General features: G+C 38.4%; 1 protein-coding gene across 2 annotated transcripts in view; it reads left to right on the top strand.

The window, feature by feature from the left end:
• Positions 1 to 441: 441 nt before the first annotated feature.
• The window catches only part of LOC129371542 (G patch domain-containing protein 8), an 81,702-nt gene continuing 58,777 nt past the window's right edge, over positions 442 to 23,366 (top strand). The window contains exons 1-3 of one of the 2 annotated variants that reach the window (XM_055048165.1): positions 442 to 580; positions 870 to 939; positions 1,057 to 1,295. In XM_055048165.1, the coding sequence (XP_054904140.1) occupies positions 1,143 to 1,295 (153 nt within the window). In that variant the 5' untranslated portion in view covers positions 442 to 580; positions 870 to 939; positions 1,057 to 1,142. Of the gene's footprint in view, positions 581 to 604; positions 940 to 1,056; positions 1,296 to 23,366 lie in introns of those variants that run through there. The other variant, XM_055048163.1, reaches the window with a different exon arrangement.

Below are 23,366 nucleotides of genomic sequence, written 5' to 3'. Positions count from 1 at the left end.
AAAAGTTTCTTTGTGCGCGAGCAAAGGTAAGTAATGAGGGGAAAATGAAAACATATACTGGTGGAAGAAATTGGCGTGTGCAAGGAGGTGTGTTTGAGAGTTACTCAAGCACAACGTGGAGCCGAGTGATCCCCCTCTATCCCAGACCCACGCTGCAACTGGGGCTGTAAATTATACAGCAGAAGGGAATCAGGTCCAGAGCAGCACACGCACACACACGCACCCCCCCACACACACACACACACACACACACACACCACACACACACACACACACCACACACACACACCCCCCCCCCCCCACACACACACACACCCACACACACACACACACACGCACACACGCAGACTGGAGAGAGAAATGGGAGAGAGAGAAACAGAGAGAGATGGTGAGAAGGAGTGCGTGCGTGTGCGTTTTGGAGAAAGAATGAACCACTTCAACCTGCCTGCGCGGGAGCCCGATAATAACTACCAGGCTGTTCCTCTGGATGGATTTACCGTCCCTCCCACCGCGCACCGCAGATTTTCGTTCACAAGACACCTGATTGTGACGCCAATCAATACAGAGAGGAATTAGACAAGTAGGCTATGAGATTTTTTTTTTCTTTTCTTTTTCTTTTTTCTCCCTAGCGTTCTTCGCTTTTCGATGTGCGTGGAATTTAAGAATGCGCACCTGCGGAGAGTCTCCGCTTCCCTTGTTTTCTCTCCTCACTGAGAAGTCCGCTTTGCGAGCTGTCGCAGCTATAGGCTACACTTTGCTGGACTGGAGAGTGGAGTGGGCATGAGGAGGCGAGAGGAGGGTTGAAGAGGAGAGGGTGTGTGTGTATGTGTGCCTGGATGAATCCATCTCTTTCCTCTGGCACTCCACAGGCGCTCACCCATTTATTCCAGCCTGGCCGACGGACAGCATGCCAAACGCAGACTCCGGCGGAAGAGTTTGGTAAGTAAAGACCTCCTAGTTTTTCATCTATTCTGTTTATGCCCCTCTTCTTCAAGGAGTAGAGGCAGCTATCCCACAGAACGCCACCATGCCCCACGTTTTCTCACTTCTCATCAGAACACTGGAGTAAGACGTTCACACCTGCAGCACCCCCGGGCAGGACCGGGCATCGTCCGCGTCTCAGATCGGTGGAGGAGGAACCGATGGGCCCCAAGCCTCGAGATTCCCCCGGGATGGCGTGCAGTGCGTGTTACTACTTGGTTATCAGCTCCACTCACCTGAGCAATGGACACTTTCGGCGGGTCAAGGGTGTCTTCAGAGGACCACTCTGTCCAACTGGAAGCAGTGACACACCGGTAGGAGAGCATGCTGAGTGAAGGAAGATGTGCATGTTTCATCGTTTTGTTTGTGGAGAAACTTTTTTCACTACTTGGGCATTTAAAGTGCTCTATGTGAGGCCATCTTCTATGTTTTTTAATTGGAGGGCTGAAAGCTGAAAGTTTTATGGTAAGGACAAAATTAGCAAAAGTCGGGTTTCTAACATGCACTGAGACAAAAATACAAAGATTGAAAAGGTAATTGTATTTCTGACTTCGTGCCCTGTCCCAATGTCTAAAGGTACATCCTGACAAGTTCTGTATTTCAAAGTCTTCTGAATGGCAATAACTAATAAATAAAAGCACCAAAATCTGTATCCTCAATTGAAAATATATAAAGAACACAAACCACAGTAAATTAAATTAAATCAGTTAAATTTTGTTACTTATTAACTTTGCACTTTTGTTTCTTCTTTGCTCTTTTCATCTATTTTTATTTTCATAATCACTTTCCTACTTTTAAAATTGGGTTTAAAAAACATCCACTATTATTATTATTATTATTATTATTATTATTATTATTATTATTATTATTATTATTATTATTATTATTATTATTATTATTATTATTATTATTATTTTAAAATAAGTTGGATTTTGATAGTTGGCTGAAACCCAGTAACCTTTTTGAGGTATACAATGAGAAAGCACTGAACTTACATAGCACAGAAAATATGGATTGAAAATCATGAGCATAACTTATTCTTACCAGGTTATTCTACAAGTTAAGTCAAATTTGTTGTCAGTTTGTTTTTTTTTTTGTCACTCATATTGTTCTTAAATATGAACAATAATGGGAATTTACAGACACTGCTGTAAAAAATAGACTTCATACTTCCAAGATTGCTAAAAAAAAAGATCTGGGGAAAAAATGTAATTTGGATGTAAAAAACAAAAAAAGTTGTAGGAACCCCACCAGGGTGTCCTCACAAGAAACTCCTGAAGTTACTTGAAGGTAGGAGAGATAAAAATAAGAATAATAAGCTCATCAGACCCAGTAGCACTCTAATACAGCTGCAGGGTAGATGAGAATATTTTTTGTGCAGAGTGATAATTTCTTTTCCTGAGCAATAAAATAGCATCCCCCCCATTTGTGTGGAAGACCAGAATATTTTTATTTCAAAAAGAAGAAAAATTGTGTAGTCAAGCATGAAGCCATTGTCCGCTACAGTCCTTTTCCTCTCCTTTGGGAATTAAATGAGTAAAATCACATTACTTCTGTGAGGAGGAAATGACTTGAGCAGACAAAAATAGGCCTAATTACCTCTAGTCTATTGTTTTGGTCTGTATTGTTTTGTCGAGAGTGTGCAAGAAAGAAACTCTTTTTGTGTCAACGGGGAATATTAGCCACCAAGCTTGACTGTGTCCATCTGTGGTCTTTGGTGTAAATCAGGAGGAGTAAAGTCCAAAAGGAAGAAAAAGACCCAAAAAATAGCAAGATATTTTGAACCGTGTTTATTTAGGTGAGTTGTGTGTTTGCATGCATACATCTGGGTACGTCATAAGTGGAGCTTCTCAGAGGGTCCTGGGTAATCAGATATTATTCATGAGTTCTTAATGTGAGATGAGAAAAAACTGGCACAGCTGATGACAAGTTTGATGAGAAAGGAGGAAAGAAGCAGCCCGTGTGTGTAACTGCGTGTGTGCACGAGTATGTGCATGAACACGAGTTATTACCAGTCTGTCATGTTCTGCCCGCATTGACTGTGTGATGGGAATGAGCGAGCGGTGCAGACGCAGTCAGACTGGCGGAGAGACACGCCAATAAGTCACATTCACAACCATCCCGGCAAACTTATCACACTTTCTCAAACACACACACGCGTAAAGAGAGAAAACGATATCTAGTTAGACCATCAGTGCATAGCAAGTCTTTAGATGCACACTGCACAGTGCATATCTCACTTTCTGCAAATTAGGGCCCATGTTTGAATTTCATCATTCCTATCACCTGTCTCAGGGCTCCTTCATCTACTGAAAAAACATCAAAAGCTTGTTTTTTGGCTGCTCCTGCAACAGTGTCTCCTTTCTGCCTAATTTATCAGAGAAAGTCAAATTTCTAAACACTTGTGGCTCAGTGGCACATCTAAATTTAGAGGTGGATGCAAAGTTTTCAAACAGTTGCTAATTCCCAAGTTTACGGAAAGTTGTTTGAAGCTTCTCGATGCATCTCTGAGATGAGGATTCCCTTAAAATGTGCCATAGTTTTTGTCAAATATGTGCCCAGTTGCAGCAAACCAGGGAGGTTTACATTTACAAGGCCAATTACATTAATTTCTGAAAGTGTCACTATACCATTATGTCCAATACTGCATAAACAGTGGACATTAAATATTTTATTTACATCAATCAGTTAACAAAGCCTTCCTCTTTCAAAGGAATTATGGTGCTATAACTCAGCCATGTTTGTTTGAAAGGGTTGTAAACATCAGATATCAAGTTTTGCCACAGGTTCTTTGACTAGACCATTCTAACACAAAATAGTTCTTTGATGAAGCCATTCTAAAAGATGCTTTGACTGTACTATATGTTTATGCTGGAAGATGAAGGTTGGTTTGTGTTAAGTGTTAAGGTCTTCCTCAATGTTTGCCCAGTATTTAGCTTTATCCATTTTCCCATGATCTTTGACTGGATTTCCAGTTCAATTTATTACAGTAAGCTGCTGTAATAGTAGCTAAAGTGACAACATTTGCAAAACTTACAGGAGACTCTCTCAGCTAACCCAAAAAAATATCTTTACTGCTTTTTATACACAATTTATAAACCAAATTGTACCCACCATGGCTGTAGTTATTTAAATAGCAATGAGAGTTATTCCAAATCTCTGACTTTTCAAGAACAAATTTTAAAAATGTCCCCAAAATTAGTTAAGATATTAGTTAGTTAAAATATTAGTAAAGGCTGACAAAAGAAGATTTCATATTGACAGCGTTAGATTGGTTTCAACTCAAGAATGCAAAATATTTTGACTGTGAAGAGTGTGAATTTATTAGACTGATTTAGAAAACACAAAACATAAATCAAGCAAAAACATAAGGAGCTAAAGGACCTGAAGATTCTCTGTTCAAGAGCTGACCTTGCTTTGCTTTGCTCGACAAAAATGCTGACATCCTGCAAAGGTATTGCAGGCTCAACTGAATTTGACCTTTAAATAAAAATACAAATTTAAGCCATGTCTCATATAAATTGATCACTCCAAGCTCTGTTTTTCAGGTGTTTTTTTTTTGTTTGTTTTTGGAACATCAAAAGACCTGTCAGAGCTAACAAAGCAAAATGTAAATATGGGAAGTTTTCCTGTTTGTAAAATGCTGATAGGTATGGAAGGTCAAAAGGTAGAAGAAAAAAATATGCTTTCAGATTTATCTGTATTAGTGTAGACAAGGTGCGATATATGAACCTGTCAACATGATGAACAGTCTGTGCTTGTGGTCGAGCAGTCGAAAAGTGACCCCTTGCTTTAGGTGAAATGAGGAGGAGTGATTTTAATGCATCTTTTCAAGACGGTTAAACGAGCTGAGGAGCGTCTTTTTGTTGCCGTGGTTCTAATTCTGGAAGATGCTACAGCAGACGGTTGCTCTCTGATTTGTTGAAGTCCAAAACAGCTCACAGCTGGGATTTGTCAAGGATAACTTCTTGTGTTTTCTCTTTGATGACACATTGCAGAATGAAAAAAATAAATACTGGACACTAATAAGTGCTGAACAGCAGCCATTTTCCAACTCGAGGACATATTCTCTTGTGTATGTTAAAAGTGCTCTGTTATGTTATTTAGTTAGCCTCTCTGGAGTGTGCGCTTTTGTGTCAAGGACAAGTTTTTCTTTTCTTTTGCTCATGACTACTTTATCACCACTAATTTGTTATAGGTTTAATAATTTTCTAATTATTATAGGCTTGTGCGACATGTCTACATTTTGGATTCTGTATGTATATTATCACCTAATCATCACTAGTGAGTCATTCTTCAAACTCTCATTAACACTTTAAAGGATTTTTTTTGTTCTTGGCATTAGCATTAATGGACGACAGAAGGAGATAGTAGAGAAAAAGGTGTTGGAAAAGGGAATTGTTTCATGTCCAATGGATTTCTAATTTCAGACAGATCCAACCTGATTCGCAGCCAGCCATTTTCTGTCACTAATTACACACATTTCCACATGTGTAAAATAGTTTTGTTATAATTAGCTCTTGAAGTGCAATACACACTGGCAGCATCTGACATAAAAAAATATTTCTAAATAATTTTCTGTGAAAAATCACATATTGTGAGAGTCTTGTCAGCAGCTGATATCGGCACCTTGTGACCACCTTTGAATCTGTTCTATTCAGGATTAACTTCTGAATATAATAAACTAAATGCCACTACATTGTCTCTGCCACAGTAGCTCTATATCTGCTCTTCTGTGGTAGTTTTGCTTCTATGGTTAAATTTAGCCATGGTTTCTTATATCTACAACTGCATCCTCTGCTTTACAAGGGCAGTGACAAACTAAAATATTGCCTGGTGATCAATTTGTTGTGGGATTGGCTATTCTGATGAGAAACATGGTGGAGGAATGAAATTCTAAGATGTTATTTTGAATTTGTTGAAAAGATTTAAATAGCCAGGAATTCACTGAATGTTTAATTAATTTGAACCTAATGAGTATTTTTTTTTATTTTTCTTATATTAGGCTATGCCCTTTGGTGGCATAAATGGAGAAATACATTTGGCTAAAATCCACAGATGTCTTCTTCTTCTTCAGTGAACTAGTGAGACACTAAGTGTGTATTAGAAGTGTTGACTTTTCCTATTAACTTTTCTGTTTTTCTGTGACTTAAGTTTTAAATACCTGACAGCAGAAAAGGTTTAACTTTGAGTATTCTTCTCAGTAAAAGCATCAACTCTGAAAAGTGTTGTCTGCATGACCTTAGATGTTATTCCTGATTAGATGTGATGAAGTGGGCCATCAAGGACAAGCACAATTTTCTGTCCCAAAGATGAATCAATGCCTCTAAGTTTGTGATGTGAAGATGTTCTCCCTTCTCCAAGTTGAGAGTTCGCTGCTTCAAGATGGGTTTGTAAAACCCAATCAAAGTGGTCGTAGGGATGTTTTTTGCGACATCTCCAAACAGAGGTGTTTCTGACATGTCCCACACGGACGAGGCTTTAGGGCAGATCAAGGACTTACTAAAGATTATGACTCAAGATTGGCTTGGGAATGCCCAGGAGTCCCTCTGGAAAAACAGTAGTTGCAGAAAGGGAGATGTGTATCTTCTGTGCAGGTTGCTGATTTCATTGCCTGCTGCAGCAGTCATGTATCCAGATTAGTTACAATATGTCTTCAGGGCAGCAAAATCAAAGTTAAAGTCATTCCCATATAAAATAGTTATGTCAGGGAGAATGCGTCAAAATTCCAGCAACCTATTAAAAACATAGTTTTATGGATGCTTTTCTGCATTCAAAACCCTAACAAACCATGTCCCCTATTAGCATGTCTTATGTCCACCCTGCCAGCCGAAACCTGTTTGATGTACATTTTACTGCAGCTGCTTGAAGAGGAGGATTTCAATTCATTATGTCATACAGTGTCAAAGCAAGTGGAAATGGACTGGTGTATGCGCGCGTGTGTGTGTAGGTGCGTGTTTGTTTGTGTGTCTCTCCCTTTGCATTTCACTGTTGTGTTCTTGTTGACTCCAGAGGGAACTAAGCAATGTTTATGTAAATAAGGCTTCATTTGAACATATGCCCTAAACAATTATCTTGAAAAAACTATTCAGCAGCAAAAGAGACTACAATGTTCAGAGTGAGTCATGTTGCAAGCTACAAATATCAGGCCACTTATGAAGGAGCAGAAACAAGCAGAGCCAACTAGAGGGCCATTTGGCATGGCAGTCTGAGCATCTAATTGCCACTTTTAATTAAAATCATAATTATGAGTTGTTGAGGATCAGTATCAAAAAGCTCTCAGCAGAAAATCTGGACATTCATTAAGTCTTTATCCTGTTAACAACAAAGTGAAAAAGTCTTGACTTAAAAGGTAGAAAATGTTTGCCATAAAAGCCCAGAGACAGCTGCTAAGTGATGAGTAGTTAGTGTTTCACAGTCAACACCTGTAATGCCGCACCACCTCTCATTTATAAAGGCTAATGGCAATGCACTTACATGCTCACCAACTTGGCCAAAAGGCCCTGGAGGAACAGATTGAGAGAGCGCAGGTAAGTGCTACTGAATGCTAAAGTCCTGTATGACTGCCCCGTTCCTGCTGACCGCTGCAAAGTGCTCCTGCTGATCACGGCTAATGTCCTCCATCACCGCACACACTCTGGGCTTTGGAGATGACATGTAAGCAAGTGTGTGTTGGGGAGAAAGGTGGATAATTTGGACAGATGGGTGAGAGGGGAGGATGAGAGGGAGGAGAGCAGGGAGGGGGGAAAGGCAGTTGGCATCGGTATTAAAACCCTCTCAAGCTTTTATTGGCATTTCATTTAACTAATGAATTAATTAGTGCCTCAGCATAATAACCTCTGCTTGATAAGTGAACTGGTTCCCCATAGGAGAGGTGCTGTCTGTGATCTGTTGCTCCAGTTGTTTTTCCTTTGCTTACTTCTTGTCAGCTTTTTTTGTTTTGATTTCTATTTTAGTATATTTTCACTCTGGTTACAAAGTTTTCTAACCGTTTGTTTGTGCTTCGTTATATAACTTTTGAAAAAAATTGCTGTTTGAGGTGATGTAACCTGCAAGTTTCTCAGCAACAACACAGCATGCCCTGAGGAGGATACTAGGTGTACAAACATCTTAAACATCATCCATATATAGCTGTAATTTTTAATGTAGATTGTTATAAAGACGGTTAGTGTCCTCCATCACCGCACACACTCAGCGCTTTGATGACATGTAAGCAAGAGAGTGTTGGGAAGAAAGGTGGATAATTTGGATGGGTCCATATGGGTGATTCTGTATAAGATTTACTGATAATCAAATCTCTATATTTTTCTATTTTTATAAAATAATGCTCACCTCTAAAATCTTGTCTAACCATATTGATATACGAAAAGGGAAATGGATAATTTCTCTATGTTGGTATTCTGTTTTGTACTGTTCTGAGAGAATCAGTCTGAGTTTGTTTCTCTTTTAGAGACAAAGGAGAAATAACTACTCTATCCCTCATTCATAAAAAGCTAGCATTTATATCATGCTTGCATGAACTATAAAGTGTTCATTAATACATTCAACATTTTTTCTACAGATGCCACATGTTAGTTTAGGCTCTACAGGAGGATTTTAGTTTAATTTTTAGCCACTCACATCCAGCAACAAATCCTGTCTGCAGAGGGGAGGACGCACCTAGACAGGGCAACCCACAGAAAATTACAAAACAGCGTACCCATTAACGTTCAACATCCTCCAAACTTTTCCTGTCAAATCTGGTCTAATTCTAACAAAAATCCACAACTGGAAGATAACTGCTGGATTTATCAGCAGAGGACAGAGTTGAGGGAGGTCTGTCTGCAGGTGAAACGGGATTGGAGAACAAACCGAAGATTGGCTGCACCTGCGGCTTGAGGTACGTTCCTCCAGTAACAGACCTGGCACCGTTTACTTATATCAAAGTGATGGAGGGCTGTCTGACCCAGAATGCAGCGACAGATGCATTCTGGGATATATTCTGGATATTTTCCCCTCTCTGCCAGCTGCACACCAGGCTTTTTATGGAGCAGCTTTATGAACACAGTCAAATGTTGCGTCAGTCACAGTGTCGCTGATACAACTTGGGGACACACACAGGGGTATACTTAAATATATTGCAAGGGCAGTTATGCATAAAATAATACTAATAAGGTTTATGTAACATTAGTATTTGGCTACATTTTTATTCCCAACCAGCCCTATTTTGGAGAAAAAAAAATCTTGCCCATATTGATGGGTGATATTAGATATGGCTGATTGTGTTGTACTGTCTGTGGTATAATGTACATCTGATACTTTATGGTACTTACTTTTATGTTCCTTTTTCTTTTTTTTTCCACTTATTTGTACTTCTTCTATAGTTTTTGTTATTTTGATTAAGAAAAATCCCTCTTGGAATCAATAAAGTACCGGTAATCTTGATCTAATTGTTGGTTGGAGAGTTCAGTTCTGAGAACCACCGTCTCCTGTGGGCCCTGGACATCTGACCCCTCTGGCTCTCTTGTCTTTCCAGGGCTACTCTGACAAATTCAGCAATAAGATGCACTTCAGTTCTTTTCAGGTGTCACATATATTGACAAGTATATTCACTTTTGTTAGTCCTGCAACTTAAAGCAAAATCAGAAAACTTGTTCTTGTGGATTGTGTGCAGGCCCAAAGTTGTAATTTGACATAACTTTAAATTCATCCCATATTTGCAAAAAGTGCTTTGTCGAGAATGTTGTCAAACTCATGTTGTGATTCATATTTACTCTGTTTGGCCCTCCCAAATAATTTGCATTGGGTATCAGGAGATAAGCGTAGTTCAGAAGATCTTCATATAAAGCTACTCTGATTATTAATTTTTTTTTAAATGCTCAGAAATTGTAGCATAGTTGAAGATATTTTAGTCATTAGTGCAATATTCATAACATCCTCCAAATTGTTCTTAAAACATAAAAATGTTAATAATTATAAAAATTCACTTTTAACTTGACATTATTTTAAACTATGGCAACACAAGCAGACAAAGCCACCTCTGTCTTTGCAAATAGCAAACACATATCAGATGGCAACCTGCTAATTGGAGGAATTAAAACCTATCTCTTAATTTTTTTTTTCCAAGGTTACCAGTGCATTTTAGGCAGTCATTATAAAGCATTATTGTTAACCTTCCAAGATCAAGTGCCCCAGTATCTTTCTGCCTTGTTTTAAATTCACACTTCTGTGGATCTGTGGTTATCTAACCAGAGAATATAAAGAGTTCCTCAGACCAGAGTTAAAACCCCAGGGGAATTTGTACTGTCAAATAAGTTTTTCTCCAATAGTGGAATTAATTTATCTGTCTTTTTAAGACTCACAGTCTTTATTTCTTTACAAAGAAGAAGCATAACTTTTTAATCAGATCTACCTTTCGCATGGCAGAGCTTTTATACAATTGATTTTCTTAATGTCTTCTCTACAGTATCATGTCTTTGATGCTATCTTCATACATTTTATTATTTTTATTCTACATCACTTGTGTTGTGTGTTTTGTAGCAGAGAAATCTGCAATCGGAAAAAAGTTACCTATTTCGGCTGATATACATCTGTGTATGTCTATCTATGATCATCTACTTCATTTGTTATTAACTGTCAAAGCACAGAGTATTTCTTACTCACTGCAGACTCTACAGTGCACACTGTTCAAAATGAATATTCTTAATTCTAAATTTGTCCTTTTCCAGATTTAGGTTGCAATGTTAATGCATTACTACAGAGTTTCTTACTCAAGAACATAATCTAAAAATACTGACTCAAGCCTAATCAAAGCATTTCTTGCCTGTAAATATGCAATTCAAATGAGAAATGTGGCTTTATGAATAAAAAATAATGGTCATAATGTTTTAGTTTTGCATGTGCACAGCATATTCCCAGCGAAGCACTCTAATAGCCAGCTCTATTGATCACTCTGGGGGAAACAAACTTGCAGTAGTTGCTCCTCTGGTATCCTGCAAACATTACGTATTCATGGTCGCTAACGTTATAGCTTATTTATCAGTTTATCCCTTCTAAAAATGCTTATAACATATATAGCTGTCAATTTTTATAGATCAAACTCCCAATATAATTTAATATTTATTAAGTGGAAACCAACTCAGCTAACATGTACGAGTTTCCTTATTTCTGGTCTTAGGAGACACAACAAATCAGTGCCAAGTAAAATAAAAGTAGCTTCTTCAAATAACCTGGAGCCACTTTCTGCAAAAAAAAAAAAAATGGAGCACAGGTGAGTCAGAGAACACTGAAGTGCAAATAGGCTGGGTTGCACTCTATTTAAAAGAGCGTATGATGGCATGCACTCTAAAAGGATTTTCAGGATCTTTGGAAGCAAAACAGGCTCACAACAAAGAAGATCCTCTACCATACTGAGCAGCAATCAAAAGGCCCTGTTCCGCATGTTCATCAAATGTTCACACCAGACCCTTCTGGAATGTCTACCACCAAAGAGTTCAATTTTAGCCTCATCTGCAAAGCAAAAGTCCCAGTGGAGTCCAGAAAATGTCATGCTTATGTTGGTGATGGTTAAACAGGAAAGACTTTAATTATTAAATAAGTCCTTTGCAGCCAGTTGCCATGTAGACAGCACCTTAGCGAGACTTTGTGACCTTAGACTTTACAAGATGCTTTTTTCTTTTTCTTTGCATAATATTTATTTTTTGCTCCTCAGTTGCATGGTGGCAAGATACATTTGTGTCAAGAAGTCATTTAAATTATTTTCCTCTGCTTTGCTTTCCCTTCCCTCCTGAACAAATGTGCTCAAATGATGTTAGACATTTATGACATTTTTTTTTATTTATTTGACATTATGATGCTCTATTGAATGATATTTATTTTCCCAATCTGTTTAGAGATTTTTCACACCTCTCTCCCAAGTGGTCCAATGAGAGTGGAGGGTGCTGCATAATGGCCCCAAATATTCATAAACTGCTTTGCATTGGCACAGAGTTTCTTCGTGCAAACTTGTTTGAAAGGACTGAAAGTTGGTTGGATTTTTCGACATGAAAACGTGAAGACCGCCTCAGCTGATTTACATATTTCACCTGAAAGGTCCAAACATGTTCAAAGCTTTAGAAGTTGCATGAAGTGCACATCAAACTTTGTGGGTAAAGTATCAGTTGATTACTGATAGCACCAGACCAATGCAGTCATGGAATCTAAAAACTGCAAAGGTATTGACAGGAAAGGTGAAAATAATCCATTTAAGCAATCCAAACATGTGCCACAATTAAAATCTACATTCCGATTATTATCACTCCATGTTTTAAAGCCCTTTCTGTCACAATTCACAATTTTGCTTAAGCTGCCCCCCATATTTGCATTGAGATCTACCGGTAGTTGTTTTTTTGGCTCTTTTTGTTGAATTTCTTAAGTTTTTCTTCTATCTTATGTGTGTCTTTTGGTTTATTTTCACAATATCAGCCTTTAGCTTCTGGTTAATTACATCCTCTGTGTTTCCATTCAAATTTTCCTGTAATCAGTCATTCATCCTCCCCACAGTTTCCTGCTGCTCTGCCGTCTGTTGCTTGTACTCACCTGGTGTCCATGTTACTCATTAGATCTCCACATTATTTCAGCTTCTTGGTTCTTTCTCTCACTGCTGTTGCTCTGGTCCTGGGTCCCATGATGATCTTCCTTTAGTCTCTGTAAGTGTCAAACTTTAAATCCTGCATTCAACTCCCCACCTTGCGTCTGAAAACATCTTCAAGCCATTTTGGTCCTTCTCAACTGCCTCCAAACGCAGAAGTGCAGGCTCTCTTCAAAAGCCTCTAACACCTTAGCAAGTCATAAACATAGTGATAAGTATAGTCACTGTAATTGATAGAAGGTCAAAAAGGGATTTTTGAGATTGATATTTGTAAAATGCTTATGCAACAGCTTTAGTTCCTTGTTGAAGGACGCACAAATCAAAGAAATAATGCAAATCAAAGACATTTACTGTTCTGCAATCATTTTTTGTCTGTATTTCCATCCAGCCTTTATGTAGTTCATACTTTCCCGAGACAAAGTTGTTAGTTCTTCAGAGTGTAAACCAAAAATATAATTTATTCACAACCAGTTCTGCTTTCATAATGTTTTATTGCCATTGTAGATATGCCTGCCTCATTTCCTGTCAGAAATACACTTCTTGGTTTAATGTGATTTACTTTAAATTTGTGTTATTCCAGAATAAGTAGACAGTGGGAGAGTTTTTTTTTTAAATAAAAAAATAACTTTTACCTACTTATTAATTTATTTTAATTTTAAATTAAAAATGTATGCGTTTTAGATGAGTGCGTTTTATTTTTCTGCTGACATTCTTGACAGAACATTGCTTAGTTTTCAGCCTGCAGCAACACCTCTTCCTCCAGACTGGGGGCATGCCAACCACCATCAGTACTGCTTCAGTCAAACTCTTCAAATAATCCAACTTAAACTTTACAAAGTGTACATTCCAGTGTTAGATCTGTGTGTTCAGTGACACACGAGCAACAAAAGACTTACTCATGCACGCTGGCGGCAGGCGCAGCAGATGGCCAACCTCTCGTTTTGCACATCACCTCAGGACAGATGTTTGTCTGTGTGGTCATTAGTGATCACAGCATCAGATAATCACCTGGAGACACACAAGCACATAAACACACACTCACACACAATTAGTGAGTGTTTGATAATTACAGGATGCTTGATGAACCATCTGGAACACAAACTAAGGCAGAGATGAACTGACTCGCTCAAAAGAAAATCACAGGCCCCAAAATTATGATGGTATCAAGAATATGTTTGAAATTTAGTAATTAACTGAAATTAAGTAATAAAAAATATATTTTGTGTTCTTTTATTTTCTTGAAGCCACTTGTCCCTGTACTCTGAACTGCGTAAATATTTGTTGGGTTTTTTTTGTTGCTTTTCTATCAAACTATTATTTGCAGTTATCATCAATAATCTTCCACTTCCATTTCTCTAGCCAAAGCCTTTGCTCTCACATCTTTCTTCTGACACCTCTCTCGCTGCTCTCTCCTTTCACTTTTCATCTCGTCTCTGAAGCCCATTCATTTTTTAGCAGGTCAAAGGTGCAGCTGTTTAGGCCTTTGAATCATCTGTGCGCGTGTGTGAGTGTGTGTGTGTACAGTATGGCTGTTTGGGTGTGGGAGAGGAGACTAATATTGAAGTAGCAATATTGCAGAAAAGTCCTTGAAGGAATGAAAGGAAAGTGAGGGTGTGCTTTATTTGATGGTCAGTTTTTCCCGCTCTTCAATAACCTCAATTTTCACATCTCCATTCTGCTCCTTCTTCTTCCTCTTCTCAGTCCATCTGGATTCATGCCTTCACATAGTAACGGTTGTGGAGATTACATTTATAGCTCCATTAACCACAGCTTGCATATTTTGATGTGCCTTCATGCACACCCAGGTGTGTGCGCTGCGCGTATTTGCACCTGCGTGTTTCCAGTGCCTGCGTATCTCCACCGCTGACACCCAGGCCAGGGTTAAGAGCAGCTCAGGCAAATTAATTATCTCTTCTCTGGAGGAGAGATGACTCACAGTGCCTTCTGGCAGAGCAGGAGCCCAGGAAATACTCCCAGCCTATCAGAGACAGAGGGGGCTCCTTCTGAATAAAGCAGCTTGGATTTCTTTCCCAGCTCAATCTTCAAATCACATTTTTCTTCCACTTTGGATGTGCATGAGGATTATTTATAAAAATGAATGTGTCTGAGAGAAGTTGAGCAGGCACTGCATTTATAGATCAAAGCGGTGAAGGAATTTTAATGCATATGAACAAGTTTTACTTCTCTGAGACTGAGTTCGTTGACATAAGATCAAGGCTTTTATGTTTTGCATTGCTGTGCCTGGGATAGAATAGGCTGTTAGAACAGGTTTTACTGGATGCTGGAAAATTCTCACATAGGTAGCATTAAGTCAGTCCATATAAATGGAAATTACTTATTTACTAAATGTGGAGCTCTTATATTTACTGCTAAAGCAGTGAATGCTGCACATTTTCAGTTTAAGTTGCTCTGCAATGCTGAAATTATGTAAATAAGAAGCTTTCATCTATGCTCCACTGCTACAATGTACTTAACACCAACACAAATGTCATATCAATAACAAAATTAATATTTATTGAATGACTGAGCTGCATAGACTCTCAGTCTGCACTGATGAAGATTTGATCACCATGGTACATTTAATGTAGGGAATATCTACTTTCTTATCAATTTTGCTAATTATTTCTCTCTACATAAGTTAAAACAATAATAATGAGATAATTACTATATGAAGAACATGGAGACTTCAGGTCACTCATAGATAATATAAACATAGAACGTCCCTCTTCAGATTACATGAGAGCAAAAGTAATGACACAGCAAAACATTGTGAATTTTACACATTTAATCTGAATGCCCATCCACTACACAACACAAGGATGCATCAACACACATATTTCATTGATGACATAGAACTTGATGTTCCACAAAATGCTTTTCATTTTTCCACATTAAGGTGAACTAAAATTCATGGCAATGCAAGAAACCATGTTTTAATAAATTGAAAATAGCTTTATAATATTTCATTTAAAACAAAATCATAACACAACCTTTTAAGTTTTAGGACAGTTTTATAAACTAGTCTGAGATCATGTTAAGAAGTTAAATGATCAGATAAACACATAAAATCCTCCTGAGTAAGAGGTTCTTTGGAATTTATACATTTATTTATTATAGGGGATTTTGCTGAGTCATGAAGTCAAGCTTTTATGTTTCTGCTGCTTCAGCCATATTCTTGTACTCGGGATGCTCCATATTCCCTTCTGACCCCTGACCGACTTCCCTGAGTAAAAATAGGTGCTGCGAAAGTCAAAGTGAGGTTCAAGGATTCATAGCGATTCAATGGGCATGACAAAACGGTTACGGTTTGAAATCTCTTTGCAGCTAAGTCAGTATTATGTACTTAATTTAAAACTGAAGGGTAAAAAAAAATAGCATAATCAGAGCAGATACATTATGATATTGCATGTATTACCATGTACACTCGGTCTAGCATGCACTCATTTTTATGTATCAAAGCAGATAGAACCTACTAGGACATTCTCATAGCAAAGGGCCGGTCATGCATCAGTAGAAATAAATCAAATTATAAAATTTTTTACCTCCACCAGCCTCAAGAGCCGCGATAACACTAATAATTCATGCTGTTTGCTTCCACCGGTCTTCATATTACCGGCCATGGTAAAAACAACCTGCTACAATTACCATGAGATGCAGCGCTCCTATGTTTAGCAGATTGAAGATGCCAAGAGCTCAGCTTAGGTTAGTGCTGTGCAGAAATGTCCTGGCTGCATGCTGCCAGGATGGCAGGATCACAGCGGTCTGCAAGCAGCCTCCAGCTACCAGCCACCAGTCCTTGGCAAACTCTTTTTATATGGGCAGGGTGCCTGACTCTGCTGTCTGTTTGTGTATGTATGTTTGCAGTGATTGCATTTCTGCGTTTTTTGCTCAAGTCTGCTTGGTGGCCTTCTTACCCTTGCTGTGAGGTATATTCTTAACCCTGTGGTTGAGGATTAGTCATAACAGAGAATGGGAAGACATAGAAACAGCAGGAGGGAAAGGGGGGAACAGGGAGAGAACGAGCACAAAGATGAGAAGCAATGTGTGGGTAGTTTGTGAGCAAAAGCATATGCATGGCATGGGTACTCATCAATTTATCCAAGATTCCCTACTTTTCCACTTCCGCAAAACCCTGAGGTATGGAGTATAAGCACAAAGTCTATAAGGTTCTGCTTTTGTCTTCCTCTTTTTGTTTAACAAATAATATAATTCTACATATGCAGCACTTCTCTCATCTAAAGAGAAACAGATAGCATTTTGACCTTTGTGTATTATGTTGTAGAAAGATTCATGAGAGATAGACTGTAGGCTTTTTAGTATAAATATAGCATCTGAAAGGCATAAATGTGAAAGAAAAACATTAATATCTGGCTATTCTTATTTGGAAAAACATTAACGATTTAGTGAGATTAGTGAACGTGGCTTCTTTTTATAACAAAAACACCCTTGGTAGTTTCCCACTGTATAGATATTAATAGTGGAACAGATACTAAAATGACAGTAAAACAGAATTTTGAAAGCGGAAGAAAAAATGTTTCAAGTTTACTGGCATAATTTGTCACATATGACCCAGCTGGTTTTAAAACCTGACTATTTTTGGTTTATATTATTGTAAATCTTTACTCAACAAAGTTTTTATATCAGACAGTAGACAAGTGTTCTTTGTGTCCCAGAAGACCAAATCTACATCAAGACTAAAGTAGGAACAAGGTATTTTCAGTGGCTCTGTTTGTCTGGAGTTGTTGAATATTGTGGCTCTATGAACACTTTCAATGAGTTTTCAGAGGTATCATATTAACTTTGAGGCAGAACAGCCAGTGTGTGTTTTTTTGAAAAAGTGGAAGTTACTCCTTTTACAGAACGATGAAAGAAAAATCTATGAGCTTTGCATGCGTAGCTGAATGTGGGTGAATGTTTGCGTTTATGCAGCGGCATGTGAAAAACAGCAGCGTGTGATTTATGTAAATGAGTGTCACCGGCCGAGAAAGGAGGAGGAGGCAGAATTCCCAGGCCTGATGAGTGGCTTAATGATTCATCAGCCCAGGCTGAGGCAGGCATCAATAATGGATGACAGAGTGGGTCATGCAGGATTGCTCGCCCCTTGATTAAAGCGCTCCACCGCTAAACGCCTCACTTCCTCCCTATTCTTACCTTCTTTCCATGGGGATAAATACAGGAGACGTGCTGCACATGCACGCCGTTGCACGCCTGCACATCTGGTCGCACACACTCCTCTTCCTCAATCTCTGCTTGTGCAGCCTAATGTCATCTCACCTCTCACATGCTTAATAGGCTCTCATCCTTTCCTCATCTCCTTACCCTGTTTCTTCAACCTTAATCCAATCTTATTAAACGTGAGACAGCAAGAGAGGAGCAAAAGAGAGCAGCAAAAGTGGGTAAGGGGAACATCAAATGCATTTGGTCTAAACGGAGAAGGAACCTTTCTCCTTGGAGATAAGAAAGAAACACAAAGGTTCATGGCCTCTTCTTCTCCTACAGACTGGAAAGAGTCATTCCCTCCCTGTGTCGAGCTGTAAGCTATATGTGGCTGTTAGTGCGACAGGACAAATCTCTATCTATTAGGAGATATAAACCTCTAAACCCTGCGCTACACAGCCATACATACTAATGCTGCCATGCAGACGGTTGGCGAGAAGTTAGAATGATGGTAAGAGATCCAGAAAAAGAAAGGGTGGTAGGGAACAGAGGAAGATTTAGATCTGAGGAAATCTGCACGCAGCATAAGATTCTATTCGCCACAGAGTAGCAGAACAGCAGGAAAGCAAAACAAAAAAAAAGGCCCTACAAAGTTGGACAAAATTCATAGAGTCTGCATATGTGTGCATGCTAACAGTTAATTTCCTCTTCAGAGGTATTAGTCATCCATGCACTTGTGTAGTCTGCCTGGAACAAGATCACTCACCTTTATTGGACACATTTGTGTTATCCCCCTGATACGGCACAATTGAACCACACAAAGAGAACAAGCACACAGGCACAAATGCTCACCCGCATCGCACCCGAAGGCTTCAAAAGAATCTGCAATCATAAAAGCTTGAAAGGGAGCAATCATTCCTCAATTCATCCGCATCAGCAACCCATCGCTCCCTCTCAGCCGTCCTCGCCCCTCGTCTGTTAGTCTCCTAGTTACTGGGACTCATATGAGCTGTAACAGAACTGTGTGTAATCTTCGTTTATATTAAGTCTGCTCTTGAAAGCTGTCACTGTCACAAACTGAGTACCTTTACTGTTTAACCTGCTTTTACTCTAATCTCATCAACCTCAAGCTGTGCTATGTACCCATAGTTACTTTGCTCACTTTAGTTCTGTTTTTGAAACTAACTTTGTAATTGTGGGGAGGAAACAATCAATATTTTGTTTAATATTTAGTCTGCATTATCATTTAAATATAGATTTTTAAAAGAAATGAAAACTCATGTTTCTAGACTTGAACAAAGGGAGCTCACTACTAAAGAAACTAATGTGGGTATATTTAAATCACAGAAAACCCAAAGTGTTAAACATAGCTGTATTTGGCAATCATAACTGCATAAGCAAAGCTACTTAAAGATGTTCTCACTGCATTCAACAGTTGTTTGCTTTCCACACCCACTGTAACTGCCTAACAGCTATTGCTAAATAAATTTTCTTTTTGTTGAATGTTTGCAGCTTCCTTGTTCAACATTCACTCTCTTACGAGAATATACTGTTAGCATTGTTCCTATAAGATATGTCAAATAATAGTACAAGACATCTTAACTGATGCAGTTGGATGTGACCAGATCTGTGATTATATTTTAAATATTTTATATTGTCAAAAGGATACTAAAATAACTTCCATAATCCTGTTCTATCATGGCATGCAGAAAAGCATCCAGTTAGTAAGAAGAAAGTAAAAATGATTAAAAATAGTTCTACTGCTAAAGTAATGCAAATAGTTATAGTACAAGTATTAACTGAGACAAATTACAAGTTTTTGGTATTCATTTCCTTGATGCCAAATGTACAAACAAATTAAAGTATTTTCAGAAATGCTGTGGATCAATTTTCACTTGTCATTTGCAATATCTTTATTTTTTATATAAGATACAGTAGGAAAATCCCTGACATATTTAATGGGCAGTATCACCCTCTAACCGTTTTTCTTCATAAAATCAGTGACTACAGCACCTATTTGTGAACAACTCAAAGTTCTGAGAAATGCTTTGTGATGTGCTTGATTTGCTCTTCACAGCTAGCCTTGTAACTAAGCAAAAATGATTATCAAAAGCTAAAGATTTTCTGAACTGCATCTGGAACAAAGTTGAATTGGTTTGATGAAAGATTTGATGTCATTCTAAGATTTCAGTTCCAATACTGAAATGGACAGCAGTGAAGGAGATAATTGGTTTGAGCAAGTTCTAATCTCAGCTCCTAATGGCAACATTTAAAAGAGAAATGGACTCGAGAATATTGGGAAAGTCCTAATGTAAACTTAAGTGGGTAACAGTGAGCTGAAGAAAAGTGCTAGTAACTTCAAAAGCAGCCCCTGCTCATCAAAAAGGTGCAAAACAGATATCAACATTTTGACCCAAGTAATTTCAAATTTAGATTCTGTTATTTTGGGCAGAAGAAGAAGCACATCCGCAAGTCAAATAGAAAAGTTTACAACAGCATTAATAACTAGAAAATTCCTGAAGAAATTTAACCGGGGCCTGCCAAAGTGTGCCCATCAGTTTGGACCCAGCGTTCTGATGCTAAACATTAGCATCCATGCTAAAGAAAGCTGCAATATCATCAATACCATGTGGAGAGTCACAAGCATGACTTTCTGCATTAAGTAAGGGAAATAGCGAATACCTCATGCAAGGTAAAAGGCTAATGCTAATGCTCTACCTTGCTGCGCAAGACAGTGCCCTAACTTGAGAGGAAAAGATAATGCAAGCTAATATCATTGCAGCGCCCACGGCGCTGCATTAGCCACAGACGAATCTTAAGGCTTTTATTTTGAAATTTTCAGAATGCTTAATTTTAAATGGTCAATGTAATCCATGTACAACAGTGATTTGGTTAAATCAGACATATAATGGTCAAAAAAGCACTTACTTAATATAAAAATTGTCAAGGCTTTTATTTTGAAATTTGTTCAAAGCTTAATTTAAAATTGCCAAACTAATTCCATGTGTAACAATGGTTGGTTAAAATGAGTTATAAAAGGCCCAAAACATAAGCAGTTCTAAAGTCCAGCTTTTTCCTCTGAGTTCTGCCATGTTATAACTACAGTGATGCGTTTTTGTAGTCCTAACCACTGGCCCTGCTGTGTTCCGTTGCTATGGTAATGGATCCTCTGCCAGCTGTGAGTCAGACAGGGGGAGACATAATTCTATCAGTTTGAGGCAGCCATTTTCACTAAAATAGGCATGAGCCAGAAAGGAATCTTAAGACTTTTATTTTGAAATTTTCATGAAGCTTCATTTTAAATGTCCAAAATAATCCAAAGTTTTACAGTGGTGTATATAAAAAAGTCACATAATGCCCAAGAGAGCAATTACGTGATATAAAAGAATCTCAGGGTTTTTATTTTGAAATTTTAATTCAGCTTAATTTAAAATTACCACACTAATCCTGTGTGTAACAATGGTTGGTTAAAATCAGTTATAAAATGCCCAAAACACAAGTAGTTCTAAAGGCCAACACCTTCCTCAAAGCTCTGCCATAATAAAAACTACAGTGATGCGTTTTTGTAGTCCAAACCACTGGCCCTGCTGTGCTCCGTTGCTATGGTAATGGATCCTCTGCCAGCTGTGAGTCGGACAGGTGGAGACAGAATTCTATCAGTTTGAGGCAGCCATTTTCACTAAAATAGGCATGAGCCAGAAAGGAATCTTAAGGCTTTTATTTTGAAATTTTCAGTAAGCCTCGTTTAAATGTCCAATCTATTCACATGAGTAACAGTGATTGTGTTAAATCAGTTCTAAAATGCTCCAAACAGCAATTCATATAAAAATTGTCAAGGCTTTTATTTTGAAATTTTCATTAAGCTTAATTTCATTAAGATTAATTAAACTTAATTAACACTAATCCCATGTGTAGCAATGGTTGGTTAAAATCAGTTATAAAATGCCCAAAACACAAGTAGTTCTACAGGCCAGCTCCTTCCTCAGAGCTCTGCCGTAGCAAAAACTACAGTGATGCGTATTTGTAGTTCTAATTTATAATTCTAAAGGCCAGCTCCTTCCTCAGAGCTCTGCCACAGTAAAAACTACAGTGATGCGTTTTTGTAGTTCTAATTTATAATTCTAAAGGCCAGCTCCTTCCTCAGAGCTCTGCCACAGTAAAAACTACAATGATGCGTATTTGTAGTTCTAATTAGCTGCTCGGCCCTGCTGTGCTTCGTTGCTATGGTAATTAATCCTCTGCAACTGTCATGTGTGTGAGACAGAAAGAATTCTATCTTTGTGAGACACCCAGTCAGTTTTCACTGAAAAAAGCAGTCCGAACAACTCCTTCCCATTCGGAAACCGTGATACGTATCGGAAAACCGTTTGAAGCGTATGAGAGCGCTATCTTTCGTCTCCTATAGTCCCGCTATTCATATCTGTACATCACTCACAGTAATAACAGCGACAAGATAAAAATGGTGTGCGCTGAGGTCTGACATTTTTCAGAAATACATGGAAGTGATCCTGGCTGAGCGAGTCGAAATCCTGTCGCATCACTTTGCTCTGAAGCCCCTAGACAGAAAACCATAAGCCCTAGAAAAATTTTGAAAACATTTTACCGGAGCAGGCATGCGTATCTATGTTATGACCGAGTTTCATACCGATAGAGCGATATTTGTGGGCGTGATGGCGATTTCAAAATTTATTTGGGGTCAGAATCGCACTGCTTCCCACACTCTAACGAAACGTTGATTACACTCTAGTTTGGGCAGTTTCTAACTGACAAAAATTTTTGATGGTTTTTCGCTTTTTACTTTTTTATCGTAACTCCGAATCCCACCAAAAGTAATAGCTCCAATGCCGGGAACGAGCCGCACGTTTTGATACCACTTTTGTGGGTGGGCTCGCAGCGGTACGAGCCGCATTCCGGCTGGCGGAAGAAAAATAAAGAATAACTAGAAAATTCCTGAAGAAATTTAACCGGGGCCTGCCAAAATGTGCCCGTCAGTTTGGACCCAGCGTTCTGATGCTAAACATTAGCATCCATGCTAAAGAAAGCTGCAATGTCATCAATACCATGTGGAGAGTCACAAGCATGACTTACTGCATTAAGTAAGGGAAATAGCGAATACCTCATGCAAGGTAAAAGGCTAATGCTAATGCTCTACCTTGCTGTGCAAGACAGTGCCCTAACTTGAGAGGAAAAGATAATGCAAGCTAATATCATTGCAGCGCCCGCGGCGCTGCATTAGCCACAGACGAATCTCAAGGCTTTTATTTTGGAATTTTCAGAATGCTTAATTTTAAACGGTCAATGTAATCCCATGTACAACAGTGATTTGGTTAAATCAGACATATAATGGTCAAAAAAGCACTTAGTTAATATAAAAATTGTCAAGGCTTTTATTTTGAAATTTGTTTAAAGCTTAATTTAAAATTGCCAAACTAATTCCATGTGTAACAATGGTTGGTTAAAAAGAGTTATAAAAGGCCCAAAACACAAGCAGTTCTAAAGTCCGCTTTTTCCTCTGAGTTCTGCCATGTTAGAACTACAGTGATGCGTTTTTGTAGTCCTACCACTGCCCTGCTGTGTTCCATTGCTATGGTAATGGATCCTCTGCCAGCTGTGAGTCAGA

This window comes from Poeciliopsis prolifica, unplaced genomic scaffold (assembly GCF_027474105.1).
Source record: "Poeciliopsis prolifica strain line A6 unplaced genomic scaffold, Auburn_PproV2 SCAFFOLD026, whole genome shotgun sequence".
NCBI classification, from domain to species: domain Eukaryota; kingdom Metazoa; phylum Chordata; class Actinopteri; order Cyprinodontiformes; family Poeciliidae; genus Poeciliopsis; species Poeciliopsis prolifica.
The sequence above is the reverse complement of the archived record's forward strand: the minus strand, read 5'-3'. Positions and strand labels throughout refer to the sequence as shown.